The following is a 26,862-nucleotide window of genomic DNA, read 5'->3' as shown; positions in this document are numbered from 1 at the left end:
CTCCGCACGAGTTGGCAGACTTTATTTTGCTTACTTTAACATCATTTTTCATGGTGGGGCTAAGCCGTTTCTTGGTATGGGTGTAGCCTACCCCAGCCATACCCTGGCGCTGCCACTGGTGGCACGTATGGGGTGGGCCATTCTGCACATGCGTTAAATGCATTAAATATTTTAACGCAATTAATTCAAAAAATGAATTACCGCCGTTAACGCGATAATTTTGACAGCACTAATAAAAATATATAAAAACATGTCTATGATGTATTTTTCTCAAAATACAAACAGATCATGCATTTTAGACATCCCTCATATCCCTCTATTCCAGCCCTGTTTAGATAAACGCGGATTTTGGGTCCTTAGCTTTAAAAAAAAAAAAAAAAGAGCTAATGCCTGATCAGAATTCTACCGGAGATAAAGTTAAATTCAGCTGTGATAAAACGCCATCATGTTCCAAACCACATCAAGGATTATTTCTGAAATAGTATGGAGCTCAAATGCTTTTTCTCTTGCGGGTTCATCACAAGGTGAGTTCCTTTTTTTATTTCCTGCTTTTTAAACACATGTGCTCTACAGTACAGGTTAGCGCTGAGTGTTAGCGAGGCTTGCTAATGTAAACAAAGACGAGATTACGTCCAAAACACGTCAGGCATTGTTTCTGATAGCAACTCTCTGTGGGTCCACAATCCGAAATTACGTAATATCGGCAGCAGATCTGTATCCGCTCGTTGTACCCCGTTTTTCAAAAGAAAAGGGTTTTATTTTCTGATGCTGTGTGAGTTCTCCGACGCACTGGGGACACATATTTATGTATAAAATACATCAAAAAGTGCATGTTGCATGATAGGTCCCCTTTTACAAGTTAAATGTCTTCAATCCAGCCTCTGGAGAATATGCCTATGCATTTTTAAAGAATCATAGCTTACTAAACATATTTAATTCCTGTTTTAAATAGTTGTTCAAAAAGATTTAACCTTGTTAAAAATGTACTTGGATGTAATTAATGTAGTATAAATCTCATTAAGGATAACTTCCTTTGTTAGAAACAGATTTTATTGTTCCCTGTATTGTTCAATTAGTAAACGTTCTTGGTATGCCAAACACACTTAAATGGTATTTGATTGATTTCAATGAACACAGTTCATTAGATTGTAGACAAATATTCATCAAATGGTAAAACATGAACCTTGTGATGCAACAAGTACTGTGAGCATCAATGTTGTCGTGGTAGCTGAAAACAAAGACCTGACAATACATGCATGCAACACGAAGACACATGACCATCTGTTCAACAAAGCCTTCCAACATTAACTCACTCTCCCCCCCCTGCAATGTAACACTTCCATTTCTGCCCCCTGTGTTATGTATTGTCCTTATATGTTTCTTTGTTAAGCGACCTTGGGTTGATGAAAGGCGCTATATAAATTAAAGTTATTATTATTATTATTATGAGTATTGCAATGCAGCACCAAGAGGATGCAGAGCGTGAGAGGTGACTCTACGGTCTCTATTAGTACGCTATGTTAATAACATGTCAGTAATCATTGTAAGCTTCAGATAGCGTGTCCAATTTTACATATTGTCATTCTGTCTTATGGCTGTATTTTTTACTTTTAGCGATAATTTATTTTGTCAATGATTGTTAACTTCTTTTATCAGACTTAATAATTTAACAGTTTTCCCCATAAATTCATCCTCTGACTGTTGGTGGTTCTTGCCTTGTGTGTAATGTTTCCCATGTTCCAGTTCTCACTAATTAACTTGGTAATTAACTTGTCGAGTGTCATATTCATTATTACCAACAGGCCTGGTGGCATCATCTGCAGAAATAATAGCCTGATTGTGTTAAACCTTGAGCATCCTTAACGAGGTGCACTCCACTAACAGCAGCCATGATATCAGACACAGATTGTGACTTTAGATAAATAAGAGAAAGGCAGAGTCCCACCCGGCTCGTGGGTGTAGTTCTGTGTTGACCAGAACTAAGTGTGAGGTCCCTATCCCCGCCGCCGTTTACAGTCATGTTTAATTCAGGAGAAACATCCTTTATTTATTTGTTCCCTTCTCTCTAAAGTGTCTTCATATTTTTGCAAAGTTTTCCCAACTGACCTTCATCACATCCTCGCCCGCCTTCATCTCAAACACGCACACGCAAGGAAGCATTTGCTCATTTCTCTGCTCTTTAAGTTGAGATTGCTGTCTGAAAGCGATGAGGCCTGACCGACACGTCTTGGGAAATCAAAGCGGCTCCACTCCCACTGTACGGATACAAGCCCGCATGAAAACACACGCACAATCACACTTTGTGGAAACTCAGAACCATAGCAGACAATGAGGAGTTACAGTGAGCTGATGTTAGAGATGCACACACGTGCCCTCGGTTACCACGTACAGTACACATCAGGAGAATCACTGTGGAACAGGGGGAACCGGACTAAATGGGGGGGGGGGGGACATGAGAAAAATTCCACATACAAAGTTTTAAAGAGAAACACACACACACACCCACACCCACACTCACACACACACACACACACACACACACACACCCACACTCACACACACACACACACACACACACACACACACACACACACACACACACACACACACACACACACACACACACACACACACACACACACACACACACTCACACCCACACTCACACACACACACACACACACACACACCTGTAGAAGTGCAGATAAGGTACCCACCCACAACCAGTGATCTGTTGGTTGTGATGTTGCAGCACTTCCAAGAGAAGCCTGAAGTGTTTCTTTATTCTCCAGTCAGCAGAGTGTGAGACTTCCTCTGAGAGCAGCTTTCTCTGCATACGTCTCTTAAATCCAAGGAACAGGAACGTCTGTATGTGCAGTCGTTGAGTAACGGGGCGACATTCCGCTGAATGAGATTGCAGTACAAGTATTGCAAAGCACATATTGGAAGCTGGACGAACCAGTCGATCTGAAGTGTTCTGAACCAAAGGCTCGCTGAAAGGTTGGAGATGCTTGAGACCTGCTGCTGGGCTCACTTTGGAAACTGGTCCCAAAATGTAGTGCATGGGATTTGTTGACACTGAAAGGTCCCTATTGGAGGTTTCTAGTAAACCAACACCAACTGTGATTATACTCCTTGTAGTCACAACATGTAGTTCCTCAAGTTCTAGCACACGTCTTAAATGCATTTCCTCCTTCAAACCACATTTGCATGGACAGCATTTTAATACCGCAAGTTTTAATTCATTCAACACAAACACAACCGAGAGCATTGAAACAAATGGCTCCATAGCTAAAGGTCAGTCAGCTCAAAGGCCGTGGGGGGCTAGACAAGAAACTTACTATAATAGTTTGAAACTAATATACTCAGAGTGCCTTGGAGGCCAGATAACGATGTGATGGTTCCTCTGGTTTGTTCATAGCAACAGACCCGCCTGCAATGAAAGCTTGTCGAGTGATGGGTTATGATAGCACATTACTCAGAGATTAGAACACTTTAAATCTAGAAAGAATCAACACGCATTATTTCTGAAAATAAAGCTATCGAGGATCATGTTTGAATACAGAGGGTCTAGAAAGAGTTCTTTATTGAGATATTCTGAAGGATTTAAAAAAAAAAGAAGAGAAAAGCCTCAAATCATTGCTTTGGAGGTTCTGGCTGATCGAGCACCGAAGCGCCTGAAGGCAGACCACGTTGTCCCTAAGTCTCTCGACCTGTAATCCCGATATGACACAAGAGGAGAGAGCGACCCAGAGGGATGCATATGGCAAACGCTCCACTGACCCAGGAAGCACACTGTGTGTTGGGAGCTCCAGCTGGAGGGCGAAGCAGCAGAGAGTCAGCAGCTCTGTAACTCTGTTAACGCAGTCAAACAGCAGCACAGCATCCACGCTGCTCAGTGAGGTGATCACTGAGAGCAAACTGCACCCACACATGGGGCTGCTGCTGGTGGGTTCTCAAGATGTAAATAATGTTGTGCTCACCAGAGAAAGGGCTGAGATCTTGGACTGCAGCGACATTACTCAGTCTGAGAGGCAAGAAGAAGACTAAGGAGTGTCTACTGCCAAGGACTGCACCAGAGTTTCAGCTCCAAAATGCTATATCTGATCACAACACGTGAACAACTTCAGTCGTGTTTGAAGTTGAGCGTTGGCTTCACTATGAAGCATGGGTTCACAGACACAAACCTAGATGTGATATTCAAAATTGCACATAATCTTTCTTTATGAACCATTGTAGCATTTCTAAACGGTGTTATTGATCAGACTTGTAGCTAGTATAGCTAGAGATATGATTATACAGTTTGAACAAACCGCTGTTCATCCAACCCAGTCTCACGGCATTTCGTGTTCACCAACACGATCTTTAATCTATTGATTCGTGTTCACCATCACGATTTGCCCCTTTTTTTCGTGTTGCAAAGCACGATTTTAAAAGCAATGTATTTCTACTGGTAACGTGTTTCGTGCCTGCAGGCTGCAGCACGTCTTTTTCTCCGGTCGGGTCGTGGAAGACCGGAAGCTGTGTGGGTCATAAAAACATGTTCTTACTCAATATCAAGCCACAATTATCGCTTTTATTTTAAATCGTATAATTTCGGACTTTTGTTGCCGTCTGTGAGGAAAATAAAGTGGGGCTCAGAGCCTCAGGATACTGAAATCTGTATTTTTAAATATTTCTTTCCTTCTAATTTGTTATTCATTTCAAAATAACACACTGTTATTTACTCACCAATAACACACAATTATCCTTGCTTTTATTTATTGGTTTAATTCCATAATTTCGGGCTTTTTTGGTGTCCGTCAGGAACTGAATTTCAAAATTAAAATAACCGGAAACAGACGTAGGCCTATAAGGGACATTTCGAGCATCATTGCGATTGTCAACATTTCTGAGTTTAGGATGGCCGAAGACACTACACTACCCATAATCCCCAGCTATCGTTTAGGACTACAGTTCCCGTAAGGTTACGCAGAGCGTCAAACAGCTGTGTGAAATGGAACGAAACCACGCCAGACTATCCAAAACTGGAATCGAACACCCCCCCAGAACTACACATGCTGGCTATTGTGTTTCGCAAAATGTTCTATGGGACGTCTCTACTGAACGTTTTAGTTTTTCCCACAATTAGAAATTGCCATTATTAAACACATTGGTGTTATCAAATGTAAAACATATAATTTATAAATGGGTGAAAATCACATGACAGCTCATTGCTACTTTGTAATTCTACTCCACGACAATTCAGAGGTTAACCTGGTATTTTTACTCCACTGCATTTATTTGAGTTACTTTGCAGATTCTGATTAATTATGTGAAATATAAACAACCCTTAAATCATACTTTAGTTACACCTGAGTAAAATTCAGGTAAGGTGATTGTCAAGTGCCAACAATCAGGAGAGATATTTGATAGTTGGTGCTTGAGAAGACTAAACATGTATCTACAATTGACATAAATGGAAACAAGTAATACAGTATATTCATTACTCGTTATTCTCTACTAATAGTTCATTAAAGACTGTATATTATGGCTATTTTGCACATCCCTTTCAAGATTTTCAAAGGTTTATTGACATATCATACACAACTACGGTGTAGTTATGCAATGAATGAAAAACTTGGGTCACAGGTTCCTCAACAGCGCATTACAAGACATCTATCAATATGTGTGTACCTCCACCATTAAACTGTCATATTCTGCACATTTCTTATTCTATCTACATACATAAGAGTATAATTAATGTGTATAATATCAGTTAAAATAAGTGCTTCAACATAGTTAACATTGCAGGAAAGCAATATATTAGACGTTAATTACTTTGTCAGGCTTAATATTTAATATTTAATGTTTAAATAAAGGTTAATCTGTTTTTCTGTTTTGCACCTCCTCCTATTAATATCTTTGTACATCCTGCACTAAACTGTTTTATTGTAGAGATCACTTATAGTATCTTCTTGATTTTTTATATTCTATATTTCTATATTTCTACTTTCCCCCTATGAAAGTATGTACTCTTAATATTTTTTTAATCAAATATAACACGTAAAAACAATAATTCCATAACGTGCTTTAACCACTAGGAGGTGCACACAAGGTGCACACAGCCATAATAACTTTGTATTATTAGTGTGTATGTACAACATCTGAAGATGTATAGTTTTATGCATGCTTTCACATCATTTTACAGCATATTGCTATACTATTTCAGACTCAGTATTTACATTCTTACATTCAAAGAAAATCAGTAATATCTTTGAAAACTACAGTCCTTTTATATCAGCTGTGCACCGTTATGGTGTAAATATAACCTATCTATGAATTAGATCAAATGTAAAAGTCAGCCGAATTAGTGTTGATACTGCAAGGAGACGTATTGTGTGAAGAAAAATTGAAGATGTTGTTTAATTGTTGATATATTTATGATCCACGTCAAGTATTCAGTTTCGGCGGCATTTCTTCCAGTTTTTCCAAAGGTCTTCTCATCAGGGCTCTCTAAATAAAGAACTACGGCAGATCTGTAATATGTAATGCAGCCGAACCGTGTATTACAATGCCGTTATGTGATGACTTTCAAAGAGAAAAGCAAGAGCACTCGGAATTAAGTATTATTTTATACTTTTAAAATGTTTTCCGGATTTCATATAATATAAACACCAAATCCCAGCATGCATTGCGGCTAACACATCCAATCAGCGAGCTTAAAACTAGGGCTGCAACAAACGACTAATTTGATAATCGATTAATCTATCGATTAATGAAACGTTTAATCGACTATTCGGACTATTACGCCTTGCACAATTTCTCAAGCGCTCTTATTTAGCCATCAACTTTTAGATTTAGCTTGAGGTTGTTTTAGGCATGTGGAAACTAACAATAAAGACAATAAAGATGAATACTTGATTAAAAAATACATATTATTAAATTAACTAAACAAATTGTTTACAAAATGAACATGGCTTTTCATTTAAATTAAATAAATAATATTTCACATCAAAAGAAACAACAGTGTGTAACGTTCACAAGGTGAGTCGGAAACAGGCTTCTCGTTATTAGGCTTTAATAACAGATATTCTTTACAGATGATCACAGGTACAGGTACATTGTGGGGGTTCTACCTCACACTTCCCACACTGACTTAACTCCTACCCCTACACATATATATAGCAGTGTCTACGTCACAACTCCCCGCCCTCCCCCGTCCGCTCCCCCAACCACAGGCCCGCACCTCAACCAGCATCACTGTGCAGCTCTATGATTGGCAGAGAGACGGGGGATGCCTGAGTGACACCCTGAACATCCTATGCAGGATCGCTACACTACCCCCCCACTACAAAGTTCCTCGCCCACGAGGAACAAATAAAACACAGCACAAACACTCCCCCCACCCTCTCCAGGGTGGGGGGAGTGGCTGTCCACTGACATGCTGGTCTCCACGCTGGTCTCCACGCTGGTCTCCACGCTGGTCTCCACGCTGGTCTCCACGCTGGTCTCCACGCTGGTCTCCACGCTGTCCACTGACACGCTGGTCTCCATGCTGGTCTCCACGCTGGTCTCCACGCTGTCCACTGACACGCTGGTCTCCACGCTGGTCTCCACGCTGGTCTCCACGCTGGTCTCCACGCTGGTCTCCACGCTGGTCTCCACGCTGTCCACTGACATGCTGGTCTCCACGCTGGTCTCCATGCTGGTCTCCACGCTGGTCTCCACGCTGTCCACTGACACGCTGGTCTCCACGTTGGTCTCCACGCTGGTCTCCACGCTGGTCTCCACGCTGGTCTCCATGCTGGTCTCCACGCTGGTCTCCATGCTGGTCTCCACGCTGTCCACTGACACGCTGGTCTCCACGCTGTGAGGAGACCCCTCTATAGAGGGGCTGAGAGTGTGGCTGGTCTTATGCCTTTTCAGAGGCTGCTGGTCGATGGGCGCCGCCATTGTTGTTTACATCCAGCTTGGAAATGGCGCGAAATGGCGCGGAAGACGGCGACATTCCCGCGTCTCTAGCCATCTTCACCGCCGACTCTCTCAGGCGCTCTCTCGCCTCCCGTGCACTCATGAACTCCCCGCTCATGTCCTTCGACCACCCGCATGCTCCCTCTTCCTCTCCATCACTACTTTCCTGCTTCACTCCCATCTTGCTGAACTTTTCCATCTCTGCTAGCTTCCCGGCTAGCTCCGTGACGCAGTTACGGACTCCTGTCAGGATAGACGTCCTCCGTTCGAAAAGTCACTTCTGACACCAATGTAACGTTCACAAGGTGAGTCGGAAACAGGCTTCTCGTTATTAGGCTTTAATAACAGATATTCTTTACAGATGATCACAGGTACAGGTACATTGTGGGGGTTCTACCTCACACTTCCCACACTGACTTAACTCCTACCCCTACACATATATATAGCAGTGTCTACGTCACAACTCCCCGCCCTCCCCCGTCCGCTCCCCCAACCACAGGCCCGCACCTCAACCAGCATCACTGTGCAGCTCTATGATTGGCAGAGAGACGGGGGATGCCTGAGTGACACCCTGAACATCCTATGCAGGATCGCTACAAGTGTTTTAGCAAATAATAAATAATCTGATGACAGAACTGTAAACAGAATAGCTGAAACTTTAACAAACTAACTAACTCAGTTTCCTCTAATCATTAACCTATGTTTGTATAATGGAGTTAACTGCGTGTGTTGCTGCTAGCATACAGAACACCTGACGTGAAAACGTTGCTCGTGGACGGGGCTACAGAGCGGCTGGAAAGACAGTGGAACCCGGTGCATTCCTCCGTCTGGACGTGGAGCACTTTTGCTAAATGTTTAGACAAATTGATCGTGTTACCGCCCTTACATGTTAAACTCTTATTGCACTATTGGCAACGAGCATCGAGACGGGTAAAGTTTAACAACACCTCGGAGCGGCGTTCTCTCCGCCATCTCCGCAGTGTGTTGCTGCATGTAGCAGCCGCGTGTGTGTAAACTGCCCCGCCCCACTTATAAACGAGCTGGCCACACTAAGACTGCGATATAATGTTTTTGTATCAATAATACATGACATATATTTTTTAAATGTCCCCAGTACTGATAACGTTGTAGTTTAACGGCGCGTAAACGCACCTGATGACGTCACCAACGAATCGACAACTGAATTAGTTGGCAACTAATTTGGTAATCGATTTTAATCGATTAAGTCGATTAGTTGTTGCACCCCTACTTAAAACCATAGCTGAGGATCTTGGGTAATCGCTCGAAATGCCTTCGTCTGTTTCCGGTTATATTTATTTTGAAATTCAGTTCCTGACGAACGCCAAAAAAGCCCGAGATTATGGAATTAAACCAATAAATAAAAGCAAGGATAATTGTGTGTTATTGGTGAGTAAATAACAGTGTGTTATTTTGAAAAGAATAACAAATTAGAAGGAAAAAAAGATTTCAAAAATACAGATTTCAGTATCCTGAGGCTCTGAGCCCCATTTATTTTCCTCACAGACGACAACAAAAGTCTGAAATTATACGATTTAAAATAAAAGCAATAACTGTGGCTTGATATTGAGTAAGAACATGTTTTTATGAACCACACAGCTTCCGGTCTTCCACGACCCGACCGGAGAAAAGACGTGCTGCAGCCTGCAGGCACGAAACACGTTACCAGTAGAAATACATTGCTTTTAAAATCGTGCTGTGCAACACGAAAAAAAGGGGCAAATCGTGATGGTGAACACGAATCAATAGATTAAAAATCGTGTTGGTGAACACGAAATGCCGTGAGACTGGGTTGGTTCATCATGCTACGTCAGGGACAATGTGCAGCTAGGCGGTCATAAAAACAACAGGATCCCGGATGATCCCAGTCGATAAGAGGCTACCTACTAAATAAACCAACGACTTGACTTTCAATATTGATTCAAAAGGATTTCATTGATTTAAAACTTATCGTTTTTGCTTCTATTTCACTGCGTACCAACAACTGGCACTGCGGCGACAGCAGCGTGATGTAGAATGACGGCTGCACTGATCAAAGGTGTCTGTAACTGTTCCAGTCTGTTCACTTTTCTTTCCCGTTAACACATTTACACTGCCAGAGCCTATACCATGTGTCTGTTAGTGTTTACTTCCTGTCTGTCTTCTTCTGCTGTTCCCTTTAGTGTTTACTTCCTGTCTGTCTTTTAATCTCTTTCCTTCTCTTGAGCTCTTTTTCTTTTCTTTTCTGGGGACAGTTTTAATTTACATTAAAACAGTCTTCCATGGTGTTCTCTGATGGATGAAAACGCATATGTGTTGTGCACAGCTGATGTTAAATTGAACCTACTTCTTGAGCGGATGTATTTCACTGCACACATACTGTAGTCCCTTGACCCTCATAGCAACAGTCTGCTCTCCTTAGCAGCAGTCTGTTAATAAAGCACACTTTTGGAATGTCCAATTGGACCAATCAGAAATGAATATTCAACTGAGCTGTGTAATACACAAAATTCATTAAACTAACCTTTGTACAATTATGAAGTCTATAATGAATGCTTAGTTTTCACTTAAGATCTCGGTCAGAGTCAGGTGTGGGATAAATAATAATACAACTTCAGGGGATTGGCTGAACCAAAACCTTTTTACTTCCAAATATGGGGGGGGGGTCTCAGTCACCTTCATACTGACGACTCTATTAGGGTGTAGAGCTGAGAGACAGCCTGTCTGTTGTACAAGCAAACAAACACACACACACACACACTCAGAAACACACACACACTACCGAGACGCAGTAGCAGGCTCTTATAATATGGATGACACTTCAATCTGAATACAAGCTAATGAAAGCACCTCCCTGGCACTGAGGACATTATTGACATATAATCCCAGCCCCTGGGAGAGGGAAGCCATCGTTCTCTATCCACAAGCCAATCTAAATGGCCTGAAATGTTAATATGGCATTTTAAGGAATTGGATTTATGGCATTTCAGCAGAAATGCAGCCGATTGACGGATAAGAGTCGCATGGTGCAGAAAGGAGCCGGTGCCGGTATTTGTCCCCGTGGCACACATCGATTTTCCTGCATGATTATTATTCCACTTTCTTCAGCGACTCCAGGCGGGATGCTGCTGGAGTTTACCTTCCCCTTAGCAAGATCATTCTAATTCAAAACCTTTCCAAATGAGTTATTGACTTGGAGAGATTTCTCTTGTGCCGTTCACAATCAAAGGCCTTCACTTACAATATACACCCTTAGCAAATCACGTACGATGTGTTAGCGCTAGCCAATAGCAGAACAAATGTTACATAGTGATGTAGTCCAATGAAGGCGTTTCAGGAGGGGGGTGTTTCGGAGAGAACACAGGGATGTTAGCCTTCAGACCATTTACATTCACAACAACCTGAATAACACACTACAGGAAAGGGGAAACCCTCAAAAGCATAAAAGGGTCCCTTTAATAAAGCCACACTGAATATGGTTAAGATCATTTAAATGCACTTTAAGACGTCAGAATTTGGAGAGGCCACGCTGAATCAGGCGAAACAAATCATTAAGGAAATGTAATCCATGACCCTGAAGTGCTCAGAGTCATCATGGCAACAGGATACAGGTCCAAGGACGCCATGCATCAAGTGTAGGACACACCACAAGGATAGACCAGTCAGAGCAGAGGACACAGTGAGAAGTCCTGGTTCGTATTACGGTCAGAGCGATACCGGGAAGGGATCTGGTCACTGCTGTTCTCAGAGTGTTCCAGCACAGCAGGAACAGAGCGTCTCTGAGAGTCTGCACCGTGAGTCACCTCCGGCTCAGCCAGTCAGCATCTAAGACTCAGCTAATTGCATCCCAAAACATGCCCTCTTTGGCAGGACCAAGAGTTCTGTTTCAATCCGAGGGAAGGATGCAGAGAAGCGGCTTTTAGAATAATCATTTCACATGGCACATTAACCATCTCCACGCACGGCTGTATCGTGAGGAACACGGCCTCTCAGCCGGAGAGACAGAGCATCTAAAGCCGGCCGTATCAGAAAAACACACACTGTGCACGGGGCTTAACGCCTCGCCACCACTCACCAGCTCTCTTTGTTCCCGGAAAATGTGAAATGATATATATATCTTATCCATGTAACTGATTTTGCCAGCCAGAGATAGTTTCACATTTCTATAAACTAGCTATGAGTGAAATATGAATATTTTAAGCAGCTTAGCACTGATTTAAATGTATTTACCAGCAGTGTGCTGGCTGTGGGCCAAGACACAGTGTAATGCTCACAAAGCCACCACTGCTAAACACAATTTAAGAAAGCTGATAATTCAGACTGGCAGCGCTAAGGCAAATAAAGTCATTAAAGAAAAGTATTTCATTTTCTGTTGCTTTGGAAAAATAGCAAGGAGTATAATGCAGATATGAGCAGGCATGGAGAGAGAGAGAGGCAGAGAGAACACAACGACCAGACCAGTGCGAATCACTTCCTATTCTATAGCGCGTCTTCCTGTTGGGTACATTTTCAAAAACACAGACAGTATGGGCAATAGGCGCGTTCACACCAAGTACTTTTCCCACAAAGGTTCCTGAGAACTACGATATAGTTGCGTTCACACCAAAAAGCCCCAGGAACTAAATTAGTTCATGAGAACCTTTTTTACCCCCTTTTCCGTCCCTGCTAGAGAGCAGGGACTTTCGTGGGAGAAAAAGGTTCCTGTGTCTGATTGGCTGGGCGGATTTCAAACCACGCCCCGTCAAACTCCTAAAAACGTTTGTGAAGCCGCCATTTTATTATCCTTGCATTGCATTATTAGCATTAGCCCAGCGCAGAAACGCAGAGAGACTAGCTTATGGCAACACAAAATAAAACATGGGAGCGGTGGAGATGAGGAGGTGTCGGCGTCCTGGCGATTTACTCGGAAGGCTTCAGTAGAAGCAGCTGGGACTCCCAGCAGCTTCTACTGAAGCCAGTGCCCAACTCCGGGGACTTCCGGCCGGGGACTTTGGGCGGCAGTATACGCCGTGAAGTGGTTTGCGGCCTGCCAGTAAACCCAAAGCAGAAGAAGAAGAAGTGACGTCAGCGGCTTCATTTGCCTAATCCTCCCTCAGGGACTTATTCCGGTGTGAACGTGATCTGTACTTAGTTCATGAGAACTAAAGAGTTCTTAGAAACCTTTGTGGGAAAAGTACTTGGTGTGAACGTGCCTTTTGCCTTGTTGTTGGCAGACATGAACAAGCCTGGTTTCACAACTGACGATATACTATCGAGTATGTGAAGTTTTGAGTATCATGTACTTTTGTTCAGATTTTACCAAGAAAAAGGACTAGAAGACTGTATATCCAACCATCCACATGTTAGACTGTATATATTCAAACGTAGTGTTCAAAACTCCTTTGAAATAAATGTGTGTTCACCTCCAAACTTGTGCAACGTTTGAACATCTCCATTTTCATGACAGCTGTGCAAATTCCATATGCTAATGAAGGCCAGGTGATGTAATCTAATAAAACCCAGCTGCTCATTGAAGACCAGCTGATATGGTTTACATTTCCTAATAAAAAGTCAAACTGGATTCTCCAAATGACTACTGTATTTCGAAGGTTAAGCAAAGGGTCTTATTGCCCCGTCTGGGCTCTTTTCTCATTCATTGTTTTTCTTTTCTTTACTGAGGATAGTTCGGCCATCATGATTCAAAGTGTCATACTCTCCACAAATATAATATGTAATATTCCAAAAGTATTTGACTGTGTTTCCTGATGGAGGGAAACCATGGTGTGGCCACAGCTGATATTAAAATGAAGTGACTTATTCCTCTGGAATGATATGATTCACATTATCGAGAGCGCTGAATGTCCAACTTGACCAATCAGAATCGAGTATTCAATCAAGCTGCGTAATAATCATAGATAACGGATTAACAGTCCCAAAATGAACTTTGCAACCAAATACACTTCAAATGATAACACACTCACATCACATTGAATAACACTTTATGTGTTGTGGACTGTGTTGTTGGGGAATGACTTCACCAACTGTTTCTACTTCTACAGTATTCTAAATACACTAAAACATGACATCTGTTTATTACAATATAAAACTAGAGGTTTATACCAGCGTAACACCCTTGTGATCAGTGACAGGAAAGCAGCAGGTGTTGGTATCTTCATCATACCCATCACATATGGTTGCCAGGGAACAGGCACGGGAACCTCAACATTATAAAACTGTACATCTGTTTAAATAAGGCCAATAAAGCTGCACCTCTTAGTAGGAAATCATCATAAACGGAAAGAACAAGTGAAGGGGAAGTGCTGCAATGCTACACCGTGTGCTCTGCTGCCAAGGGCCTAAGAAGAGTCAGTGACACATCATATGCTTGAGTTACCCTCAATGAAGGATGATACGATGAGTGTTGCCATTCTGCGAAACCGCTGAACTTCTTTCCGTCTCAGCAAACATGCCTACTAGCTGAAAACAGGTTCTCAAGTATTAAGAAAATATACTCCCACTGTCTTTATCCCAGAGGCATTGACATTTAGGCCATTTCTACCAACCATGTGTGCCACTCAGTAGACAGTGCCTAGAGATGTCTGTCCTTTTGGTCCAAGATCAATGTAAATATCTTAGCAACTCTTCTTTATTCATTGATCCAACACTTGGCTACAACGCAGGTTCCACAGATCTCAGTCAAACTCAGAACTTTTATTACATTAGAATAGATTCAACTTTAATGTCATTGCACAGAATACAAGTACTGAGACAAAGAAATGCAGTTAGCATCTATCCGGAAGTGCAAAAGAAGCAGTAGAGCGCAGTGTAATGAATAGTTTAATATAAGAAAAGACATAGGACAGATGTAACAAAGTTGAAGTTTGGTGACCTTCTGACCTTCACAGCAATTACATTCAGTATTTTATCTAATGTTAAGAGTAGATAGTAGGGCTGAACGATTAATCGATTTTAAATCGAAATCACGATTTGAAATGATGCGATTATCAAATCGCAAAGCCTGCGATTTTTTTTAACATGTTTTTTTTTTTACAATTTTTTTTTCTTCTTGTGTGTCAGTCATCCACACCAATCAGAAGTGCTGTGCTCCACATGTACCAGCCATTGTTAATCAATCAGAAGCGGCCCATGATAGAAGGTGATAGACAGATTGATCCAATCGCGTTCAATGAACGATCGTTCATGAACGCGTTCATATTTTGGGTGAACGTGAACTGAACGTACTGTATTTCCGCTAGATGAACGTAATTGAGAACGCGTTCATTCTCAGTGCTGTATAACGGCGTTCAAAAGTGCATTCATTCTCAGCACTGTATTATAACGGCGTTCAAAAGTGTGCCAGATTTCATATGCCTTTCAGCCGAAAACCCAGTTAAAACACACCGTAAACAGGCTTCAAAATAATGCGGAAAACCACCCAATCTGGCAACAGCAAGCTGCCTGTGACGCGTACGCGCCTGTCACCCCTGGCTGTCGCACTCAAATATACTAAATATATCAGACTCCTCACAACAAACAATGTGGAACCGCGGAACCGGCGAGCATTGAATGAATGAATGAATTAGTATGGACGAAGCCGAGAGCAGCAGCAGCAGCACTCGCTCAGAGTGAGACTCTACGGCATCGGCGTATGAGCATTTAAAAGAGTTTTACGTTAAAGTCAGTACTGACTCAGACGGAAAAAATCAAACGTTTGCCTGTAAACTGTGTCCGCCCGGTTTGCAAAAGCAAGTCCGTACATCGACGACGTCGACAACAAACCTTAAACGGCACATTGAGAATAAGCACACGACTAGCGAATACAAAAGAGAGCCAAAACAGATCCACTACCACCCAAATCCCATTAACATCGTACAGGAGACAAATAATAGCTCGCAGCAACGTATTGAAAAAATAACTATAAACTATAAATTAGTTTTGAAACCATGAACTTTAATTCAAAATGTTGAATTATGAACTATGAACTGAACTAGTTCATTTTAAAATTTGTGAACTGTGAACTGAACTAGTTCATGTAGAAAGTGAACTTTCCCAACACTGTTTACTAGAGGTATTTACTTGCGGTACCGAGGTGGGAAAGCAGAAACACAAGCCGTCTGACAATCAGAGGGCTTGGAAACAAAAGATGGATGAAAGAAACGAAGGCCAAAGCTGTCCTCAAACATTTCCTTTCTTCAGATGGAATTCAGATTGATGCTGTTGGGGCTGGAGCTGGGTTTACAGCCGGTTTATCACCCTGCCATCCCTGCATGATGACATCCAAAGATGTTAGATACATTATTTGGCATCAGATAAGAAATGTCCTCGTCCCAATGTCATGAAGCAGTCTCTGCCCGTGCCCAACACTGCCTGCTGTTAATCGAGTTCAAGATAGATGAATACATGTTTTACAATCAAATGCAGCAATACTTTTGAGTGAAAGACCTGTCTTGCAAAGCACTTACTGGTGGAAGAAGTGCTGATGGAACACAAAGGACCTTGAAGAGCGGCACTGAATTTCAGGCTAAATATATAAAAGACCTATGCTCAGCATTATTGGTTTTGTATAAGTGCATATTCTCTCGTATACTGACAAGTGAGAGCAGATTTAGTCTGATCTCTGTAATTATACAGTGAGACAGGGTTGAAAGAAAGTGTACTCGAAGATAATTATTTTCAGGTTAAGTGTGAGCTTTGAAGCTGAGAAAAATCAAATAGGAATGTTCCCCATTAATCTGCAACAGCAAAATATCAAAGCTAGGAGATTATATTCTGCTTTGTCCAATTTATTCTGGTTGTGTTTAATGTTTCATTAAAATGGCCTTGGATTACAACAATAGTCTTACACTGACAGCTCTAGCAACAGATAGCTTTTCCCGCATTTTCAGAAAATGCGGGAAATGCATTTCCTTGTTTAAAGGTATCTTCTCATTAAAAATGTATTCTGCTTAAGATGACTTCCTCTGATTGAGGTCAAATGTAGTTCAACCTGCATGCGTCTAATTGAAATGATCGTGTTCTGCGAGCTCCAGATATCCAACACTTCTTCTAATTCAGTTTGCTCATTCAAGTAGGGAAGACGTACAGTAGAGCTGGTAAACGAATTAGCAGAACATCTGCCTTTTAAACATGAGGATACAGCACGACTGCTGCAGCGAGTGAGTGCTGGATGAGTGGCAAAGCACCGCAGCAGCAGATTGAATACGGATGGAGATTGTGAGATGGTGACAGAGACACACGAGCTGGAGACAGGACAGTTAGCCTAGCTTAGCATAGAGACCAGTTGTTTCCATTGTGACAGCTCACATGTGCTGATGTCTCACACATAGTTCAGAATATGAGGAAGAAAGGATGGAGATGGTATTAAGCTTGGCTTAACGATTACAGAGCATGTTACAAAAAGGACACCAACACATTTGATTATAAGCCATTGTGAGTGATTACGCTGAATATAAGACTATTTTCATCATACGAAAGTGTAGTCTGAAGTTGATGACCATGATGACAAAAAAGAGAACGGAATTGCATTACTTTATCCATTTGTATTTTGGACGGAAAGCAGGAAGAAAAACAGAATATGGAGCCGCAGATGGCTGAAGATGGAGACAGTACGGTCTGTTGTGAGCTCCGTTGTATTGTTATCACAGCAGTCTCAGTCCAGGCTACAGTTAGCTACCACATTTTCCTGGTGCAAAATCTGATCTGGAAATCATCCAGCAAGCTGTTTGATCGATCAATTAATCAGGTGCCACCAAATCATATCGTGAAACATAATTATTCAATTATTCAACGATCAATGTAAGTGTTTTATTCCATAGAGTGTGTGGTCAGCATACCAGAGATATGACCAGCTGATGGATAGACTCATGTTCATCAGCACCATTAAACAAACACGATATCCAGCTGTTATGTATATTCTCATTTTGTACATTCTCTCATTCAGGCTGTCTCTATGCTAAGCTAGGCTAACCGTCCTGTCTCCAGCTTGTGTGTCTCTGTCTTGTCTTCTACTTGTCAGTACATACATTCTCAATGAAATGAATAAAACAAAGTAAATAACAACATGTCCCTAAACGTTGAACTGATTCTCAATGTGTCTGCATTGTGTGTTTTCTCTCCGCTGGGTTCTGTTCAATACCCCGGAGCGTTTCTATCCTGGTCCCCGCTGAATCTTTAACATGCCGCTTGGATTCAAAATATGCTTAACCACAGAGTCTTTTCTGCCAAATACTGTATATGAATTATACATTCTCCTTTGATGTAAGCCGCTGTGACCGGACTGCAATTCCTAATCTATAACCTGCTCCATTTTTCAAATCTAAAGCTTCTTTTCTTTATTCTTTTGATTCTCGTTCTTCCATCACGAGTATTGATTATGTTCAAGATTTAATGTTTCACTTTACCAGTGTGATGTGTGGATGTGGCTGCAGTTGACTGGAAACACTGAAATATACACCCAGAGGGGGAACCGCTCCCACAGCTGAATGCAAAACACTATTTGAACCCTCTCTCACACACACACACACACACACACACACACACACACACACACACACACACACACACACACACACACACACACACACACACACACACCTTCACGCTGCAGAGAATCGGAATGCTTACATCGCTTCTCCTTTTTAGCACAGCCTAAAAAGTGTATCAACAGGAGGAGACACGGGGAGGAGATATTGCAGAGTGTCAGCTCCCATGCGGCCATACAGGCAGTGTGACCAAACAGGCAGTAAACATAATCCAGCAAGTGTGGCAGCTCAAATATTAAACATGGAACTTATAATTGCCTCTCTCGTGCTGCAGATTGTCCTCCCTGTGCTTTCACTGTCTACTGACTCACAGTAGCTTCAAAGAAAAAAATATTAATGCATTTTAAACAAAATGATTGAAAAAAAGAAAACCCAGTTGTAAAATGTGCTGCATTACAAATATGCAATATGCATTTAAATGTTCTCAGTTACTGCCGAGTCTATGCACAGAGGACTGCCCACAGACAGTCTCCACGGCTGCTACTGACACGTCTAATATACATAACAACCAAATGATCATGGTTCACTTTGCTGTACAGAGTGGGCTGTCTCTATGCACCCATGTGATGATGTGGCATCATTCTGTATTATACAGATCAACTATCTGCAGCACTGGCATTAGCATCTGTGGGGTAATGATGGCAAACTCAACGCAGTGGTTTCATAGTGTTTACTATCTCAAATTCAACTGTTAGCCTAATATATGTATGTATATGTAATATACATCAAGTCTCTCAAGGAAAACGTTGCAGGTGCCAAACATTCCTATCCATCGACTGACCTCCAAGCCCAAAATGCAGTGGCGAACCGTCAGGGCCTTCAAGGGATTCAGAGAATACCCTGGAACACTCAGATAATACAAACAAAAAATCGATTTCATTATATAAATAAAATGTAATAAAATGTATATAAATGAATAAATGAGAATGGTATCTGTGTTGTTGATCTGTAATATTACAGTGTTACGTTGATTTGTTTGTCCTTCTCGGACCATGCACTACGCATTTCAGTGGTTTTGTGTTGGAAAAGAAAGCAACCAATCAGATCTTGTTCTGGGTCTCTGGGTAGAATATCCTTCAACAAGGTATTCTACATCCTTGATGGAATGCCCTGGCCGTTGCACTGAATGAGAGCGTACCGTTGGACTGACAGTTTGTGTGTGTGTCTACCGAAGGTCCAGTTGTGATAGACATTGTCGCCACACTACATGTCAGCCTTACAACATAAAGGACACCCTACTTCCTGCACTAGACAAGTGCAGAAATGAGAACTGACTGGCAGTTACGGGTTGATATACTGTATACGGGTTGTTTAGGAAAGTAGTGACAGAATGTATAAGAAGGCAATTTTTCATGAGGAGTGAAGTATGGATTTGACTCTGTTTAAGGCTGATTTGTTTCTCTCTTTTACTTTCCCATGTAAAGAACAACACCGGTAGTTAGCCGGTAGTTTCTAGCTTCCCCACCTCCCTGAAACGCCTTCATTGGACTCAGTAACATAACGATACAATGAAAACGCCGAAACATTGCCTATCAGGTACAATGTGTTGGAGAAGGGATGCACTGAAAAATGTGAAACGTTGACTTTAATTAAATGTATTATGTCAACACATTTCACATAACTGCATATAATATTAAGATGGAACCCAAAATTGTTTTTATTCAAATTTGATATTTCAACTTACCTAATACAGTTATGTGAAATCGGTTGATAAAATACATTTAATCACCCTCAACGTTTCACAGTTTTCAGTGCATCCCTTCTCAAACACATTGTATCTGATAGGCTAAGGTGCGAGACATCTAAGTGGTTGACCAATCACAACAGAGCCGGCCAGCTAACCAATCAGAGCAGCTCTGGTTTCAGACAGAGGGTAGCACAGGCAGTATGAGACAAATAAAGAGGTTTTGAACATTAAAGCATGGAGACATGTCCCAGTAGAGACACTATACTGATATGAACCTGAAAATGAGAATAATGTCCTCTTCAAATAAAGCTTTAAAGTTATTGGTAACATCACTAAATGAGGTTGAAATTATGCATTTATTAGGGACTATATTTAGTTGTGGATTAATACACATTGTTGTCACCTAATCAGTGACCTCTCCGACAGTAGCAGAGCAGTCTCCTCACAACAAGCCGTCAGCTACACTGATAAAGCAAATAAGGAAATGAGCTTGTTCCCTGAAGGATGCTGTGATTATCACCTCCCATTTCATACCTAATGCTCTCCATTGCACAATGATCCGCTTAGCCGCCCATTGTTTCCACGCAGCGCACATTTCCCTGCAAATCCCCTTCTTTACTATTCCTCTGTGAGGGGGGGTGGAGCCGGGATGATAATGTCAACTTCTCTGTTCAGTTATTGACAGAGAGTTCTTTTCTAAAGAGGCTTTTTCTGCCTTCGACCTTCAACATTTAGTCCATCCTCCCCATTAGATGCTGACCTTCGCACTAATGCCGACCCGCGGGGAACAGCTGATGAAAACCTTCACTGCCGAGATCCCAGACGTAGAAAGTGATGCATTTATAGATATACAGACTAAACTGCTTCGATTAGATGTGAGGAAACTCGTGGAATAACCATGACTCCCTGGCAATGATGTTGAATCAAATCCATGGCTTTCCGTACCGTCCGCTGGTTCCTTCACCTCGACTCTTTTGACAATGCTACTTTTCTGAAGTGCATGTGCTGCCCAGATGTGAGACACATATTCTGACCCTGAATGTGGCTTCTCCTTCACACGACTTATCCAGTTTCCTGACCTCGTGTCTGCAACACATGCTCAGAAACAGAGCCGGCTGCAGTCAGAGTCGCAGAGCGGCAGGTCGTCTGCATCCAGCTGTATCTTCAATGGACATTCAGTTATGTGCTCTCTATCATCACCATGTGAGCTCTTCCCCTGCTGTCATGTCCTTAATGCCAGCACAACTGTTCCAAATACAATCATCACCATACAGTGTATCGGCTGTGAAGCTCTTTCACAATTAGAGTCTATCAAATCGTTTTTTATCACAGGATCTGGTCAGATTGATTGAAAACAACAGCTTTGGCATTCTTCCTCTGAGCTGTTTTTCTTCTGCTTGATTTTCTAAATGGAAATCCAATGTAGCCATCCATCACTCTTGCACTATAATTCTTCAAACGGCTGAACCAGTTCAACCGTTTGCAGGCTCTGACAGTATTTTGAAGAGTGCATGCTAAATGGTGAAGCGACACCCGGATGTTCATGTTGAGATTATTGCTATATTACAAGGTCCTTTTTAGTCAAAGCTGCGACAGAAGAATCCCATTTGGGAAGTTCACATTCAGTTGGCAGAGATAAAGCAGCGTTGTCAGTGGAGGTGGACGTGCAGTAAACGTGTAGCTAATACTGTGAGGGCCATGCTGTGTCCTGATTAGAGCATTCAAGCCATCATTTATTTGCATTTTCAAACATCTTTGAGTGTTAAAATGGGGGTGTGGCGTTTGAGAAACATTGGCATTCACTGTACCAAGGCTGGACGGGACAAGTGTAAGTCACAATTGAGTTGCATCATGGGAAATGTAGATTCAGGGTGTTGCAGCTTGACTCACAAGTATCAAAAGATAGGCCCGTAGCTCATATTTCACACGTTACCCCTCATTTGTTAAAGTGCAATACTAAACTGGACTTTTAATAATCAGATGTGTTTACATTCTGATCGTGTTTCTCATTGCAGTTCAATCAAAACAGTTTCCTCCCACTGAATGTTTCACAATTCAAAGTGAAATCACCTTTTCAGATCTGAGGTGTGATACAATGACGCAGCTATTAAAGTGTGGAGCTGGTGGGGAATCTCTAAGCGTCACGTCGTTACAATGTGTTGGAGCAAATAGATATTATAAAATATATGTTTCCTACTTTATAGCAGCCAATAAAGGGGGGAATTATGGTTTAAAGGGTCATGTAAAAAGTTCCATTATAGCATACTTCTGACAATACAATATTATTTTTTTATAAAAGTAAATCTACTGAAAAAAGAACATTAAAAGTGTCTCTTTGTTTTTTCTTCTTACATTCTTATGGACACACCACTTCAACATTTAGATTAGCTATCCTATGAATAATTGAATAGCTGCACACACACCTACAACACACACACTAACACACACCGATGTTAGGTCACCACAAGCAGCTGACACTGATATTTGGAACTTTCCAAACAGCAACAAGTTACAGGTCACTTTAGTATCCTCCTTCAATGGATTCCACTCCCTGGCAGCTTCTCACAACACACGTGTTTACTAACCCGTTGGATTCTTGCGCTATTGCTCCTTGTTACGGAGCAAATAAAGAGTCCGAAGTGTCCCACACGTGAGGACATGGAGGAAGAGTCTCCAACAGGTCGGGGGAGAGCAACAAGCTTCATGGGAATAAAAACACAAACTTTTACAGAGGAGGGGGGAAAAGCAGCTCACCAAATCTCAAGACGTGTGGCATCCCGTGAGAAAATCCCACAGAGTGCAGCAGCAGCAGCAGCAGCCTGACGGAGCTCCGGACCCTCGCAGTGAGGATGAGCAGGGAGGTGGTCTTCATGGTGCTGCTGAGTCGCGCGGGAGCTTTATTCCCTGAATCCGTATATTCCCCAGAAGTGTGTTCTCTCTAACGTGAAGCGGGGCGGCTGGGCACCACCGGCGGGCAGAGTAACGCTCTCCCTAACATCCATTCAGCAGAAACACAGCACTGCGTGTCCAGCTCACTGCGCCAAGGAGAAGCAGCCCTCCGACTCAGCTGATGGGGATGGAGGAGGGGGTGGCGGCGGAGGTGGCTGGGCGTCCATGTTAGGCAGGGCAGAGCTTGAAGGAATCCATCTACTGAAAGACAGAGATTGGAGAGGGGGTGAGATCCAGCGCGAGAGTGTGTGAGAGCGCAGCGGCGGTGTGTGTGAGCTCCTCCTGCTGCACTGCCGCACACACTCCTCTGACGTCGCACCGGTGGGGGAGCGCACAGGGGGGACCGGGCATGTTCCTGCTGCTGACCACAATATCACCTGCCGAAAACCAGCTCATGCACTATCCCCGCTCCCTTTCCCCTCTTTTCCCAATTTCGTGCACTGATTTTCCCCTTCGTTCCGGTCCAATGGCCGTTACTGTCCGCCCGTGGACGGACGTGTACGAGCCGATCTATGAATGTGAAAACATCGCCCGTGTGATCGGAGTCACTCAGGCTTGGACTCATGTGAAGCCGAGCTGTCGGGGACACTCAGCATGATGAATAGCCTCTCAGCCCGCTCTGTTTCAGTACTGTCTGCTCAATTATTACTTTTTTTGATTTCATACTTTTCCCTGCGAGTCCCCCTGTACCGCCTGTTAGACCAGAGACAGCCCCGAACATTTTAATTCAATGTATCGTGATCGCGTACGCTCCTTTCTATGACTGTTGAATTACGCACTGAAAGGCGCAGAAATGTTACTGTCATGGTTAACTTGTTCCTCTAGATTATTATGTGGCCTCCGAGCTGTTATTCAAACAAATCTTTAAATTCCATAACCATTTTATAACCATTAGTTTTGCTGTAGGCCTATATTCAGAAGCACGTTTTATTTTCAAGGTCGGCATGGGTTTCTGGTCAAATGCTGGTCGTTTAATCAGATGCTTCTAAATATGAGATATTCCTTGATTAAACTTCCACATTTAGACTGGATAGAGAGTATGCGTGTGTAGAGGTCACGCTGATTTAAAACAAGGAGCAAATACAAAGATTGACAAGCTCATGCTGCACTAAATTAAATAAAACAGAGTTTTTAGAAAACATTGAGACTGAAATATGGTCAGTTCTGTTATTGATATTTAAGAGAGTCTCTAAATAAATAAACGGCTGTGCCACAGCTGATGGAATCTGCTTTAAACCAGTCTCAGCTTTGAGGGGTTTTCAGCACCACGGACAGACTCTATTTAAATCGGTGTGTGTGTGCGCGTGCGCATGTGCGCGCGCGCGTGTGTGCTTCTACTGTTCCAGCAGCACAGACAGCGGCTCCGCGGCCCCTTATGTTCCCATTTATTACTGACAGCTCCCCCCGCTCGTTTGCCTCATTAATTAGCAGCGGGGCATTGTGTTTAGACCCAATCCATGTGATGATACAGTTCATGCCTAAAGGCTAAATATTATCACTATTCCGCCTGCATCCACATTAACAGTCATTTATTATGGGCAACACCCACATAAGTACCCAGGCTGACTGCCTTTTTAAGGAAATAGGCCGATGTTAATTTAAGAATGATAATTATAAATATGAGTTGCACTTGGAACAGCATGCAGAAGAACTTGTGGAAGTTCATTTCTCCGTCTGTTAATATATTTTTAGCAGCTAATTTTGGAGGTATAGTCAGTTGGATTCCTGAGCCTGAGCCAATATGTGACTGATGGAAGAATGGAAAAACGTGTCTGAGATGTGATTGTTTCCCGCGTGCAATGAGTAGCCGAAATCCGCACATTATAAGAGGGAGAAGCTGGTAAATAAGAGGACAAAGCCGCAGGTCTGCGGGGTGAGCAGGTGAGAACAATATAGGCGCCGGTCTGATTTATTTATACAGATAGAAAAACAGCAGAATAAATGCCCTTCAGTAGCTATGTAAGAAAGGGGTTAAACCAGGCTGGGGTGAGTCCTTCCACCCAGCAACGCGGCGCGATTATAAAGTTGATTTAAAGCGGGCTCATCAGCTGTGGGATTTAAATGCGCGACTCGTCTCCGAGAGCTCCCCATCCAGCCCCGTTATCTGCGGATCATTCATAAAGGGGGGTTGACTGAAGGCATTTAACAACCCTCATAACCCCCCAGCAGCGAAGCCTTGAGCCCGGGGAGGAGGAGAGGATGCAGAAGGAGGAACCCGAAAAGGTGCCAAGCGTCTCCAAATAGAGGGCAGCCAAAGACGCGGGAGGTCACACATCTCCAAGCCTATATTAAACCACTCGTCGGAGGCTATTTCTCACACATGTGTATGTTATTGTCCTCTGGTTAAAGTCGGATTTGCTTCTATGAACTCGCGGATGAACTTCACACCTGGCTGTGAGGTGCGTAACGGTGTTTTCTGCGCGCTGTGTACACATCTCAGCTTTCCCAAATAACAGTTCCTGAAAACAACACACACATAAGGCAGAAACAGCATGTTAAGATATGTGAAGTTTGAAAGGGATGGACTTACCCGAGGTAGAGCTGGAGCACGGAGAGTCACCGGAGCAGCACAAGAAGTTGGTTTGTTTCTATGTCGGAGCCGCGCCGCTTCCCCCGCTTCTGCATCTGCTGCTGCGCTCCGGCCGTAGGGGAGACACGCCTCCTGTCGGACGGCAGGACGCACTGCTTAAAGCACACCGGACAGGGGACTCACCGGCACCGAGGCTGCAGATTCGCCAGGCTGAGGACACTGGTTGTCAGGTCGGACTGATCACACTGCTTACCCGCGGATTGTTCCTCCCCGTTACATTGCATTGCAGACCTTACAGTTTTAAAACAGAGGTGGTAGTTGGGAGTAAGAGTGTGGTGCTGTCCACTAATGGGTGAGTCTCACACAGATGTCAGCCATCTGAATAAATGGTCATGTGTTTGTTCAAAATCACTAAATGATATACTATCTAACGTATTCAGCCGTCACTCCCCTGGAATATAGAAGTGTAGACATCATGTTAGCAGGATGCAGTTTAATGAGAAGTCCAATGGATGTTACAGGTTTGCAAATGAAATCCCTCTGTATGGATCTCAGGGGAGTAACGTGCATATATTAAACATGTTTAGGCAGACTGGGTTATTGTTCAGGATGGAGTTTCATTTTTATTTGTGAAAAGCTAAATAAAGTTCTCAAACACAGTTTATGAAGTGTGCAAAAAAGTGTTGAGTGTGGATGCTGAATAAATATTTTTGTCAGAAGCAAAAAAAGTCAACAGTTATCAGTATGGTTTGCTGTTTTAGAGTCTGGCAGGTTTTAATAAGTCATAAAGATGCAACATAACCAACTGCCAGGGGTTTGGTCATTTACTGTATAAGTTAATTACACTTGTCAAATCATAAACAAAGGACCATGAACACATTGTCTTAAAGGACAACTCATGTAAACACACCTTTAAACGGTTACATGCAGAACATTTTAAAGAGTCTAAAGCAATTGTAAAATAATGCTAATTGAATACATGCTCATTGACAGCTATCTGAATGTTGCAGTTTACAGATGATAAGAGACATTCACAGGCAGCAGAGAGTAACCAGTGGAACAGTGTTGCTTATAAAAATGTATTTTAAATGATCTTTATCTGCTCAGTCACCCATTCACTCTTCTGAGTCTGAACTATTGTACACAGGACGCAACTCATTTGTTACAGAACCTTTCAATAAGGTAATTCAATGCCACAATACATTTGTTGTCAAAGCATTAGAAAA

The 26,862-nt window shown here is 42.5% G+C and overlaps 1 protein-coding gene across 5 annotated transcripts in view; it reads right to left on the bottom strand.

Moving 5' to 3' along the window:
* Nucleotides 1-26,233, bottom strand: part of grik2 (glutamate receptor, ionotropic, kainate 2) — a 309,207-nt gene extending 282,974 nt beyond the window's left edge. For 4 of the 5 annotated variants that reach the window (XR_011644593.1, XM_034101861.2, XM_034101862.1 and 1 more), the window contains exons 1-2: nucleotides 25,637-26,233; nucleotides 22,912-23,307 (exon numbers count right to left, since the gene is read on the bottom strand). Coding sequence is in view for 4 of the 5 variants with exons in the window: in XM_034101861.2 (XP_033957752.1) it covers nucleotides 22,912-23,029 (118 nt within the window). In the remaining variant the exon portion in view is untranslated. Of the gene's footprint in view, nucleotides 1-22,911; nucleotides 23,501-25,636 lie in introns of those variants that run through there. The other variant, XM_071205800.1, reaches the window with a different exon arrangement.
* Between the last annotated feature and the right edge of the window lie 629 nt (nucleotides 26,234-26,862).

Source organism: Pseudochaenichthys georgianus, chromosome 16, assembly GCF_902827115.2.
Source record: "Pseudochaenichthys georgianus chromosome 16, fPseGeo1.2, whole genome shotgun sequence".
NCBI lineage: Eukaryota > Metazoa > Chordata > Actinopteri > Perciformes > Channichthyidae > Pseudochaenichthys > Pseudochaenichthys georgianus.
Note: the sequence above shows the minus strand (reverse complement) of the source record. Positions and strands in the feature narration are given on the sequence as shown.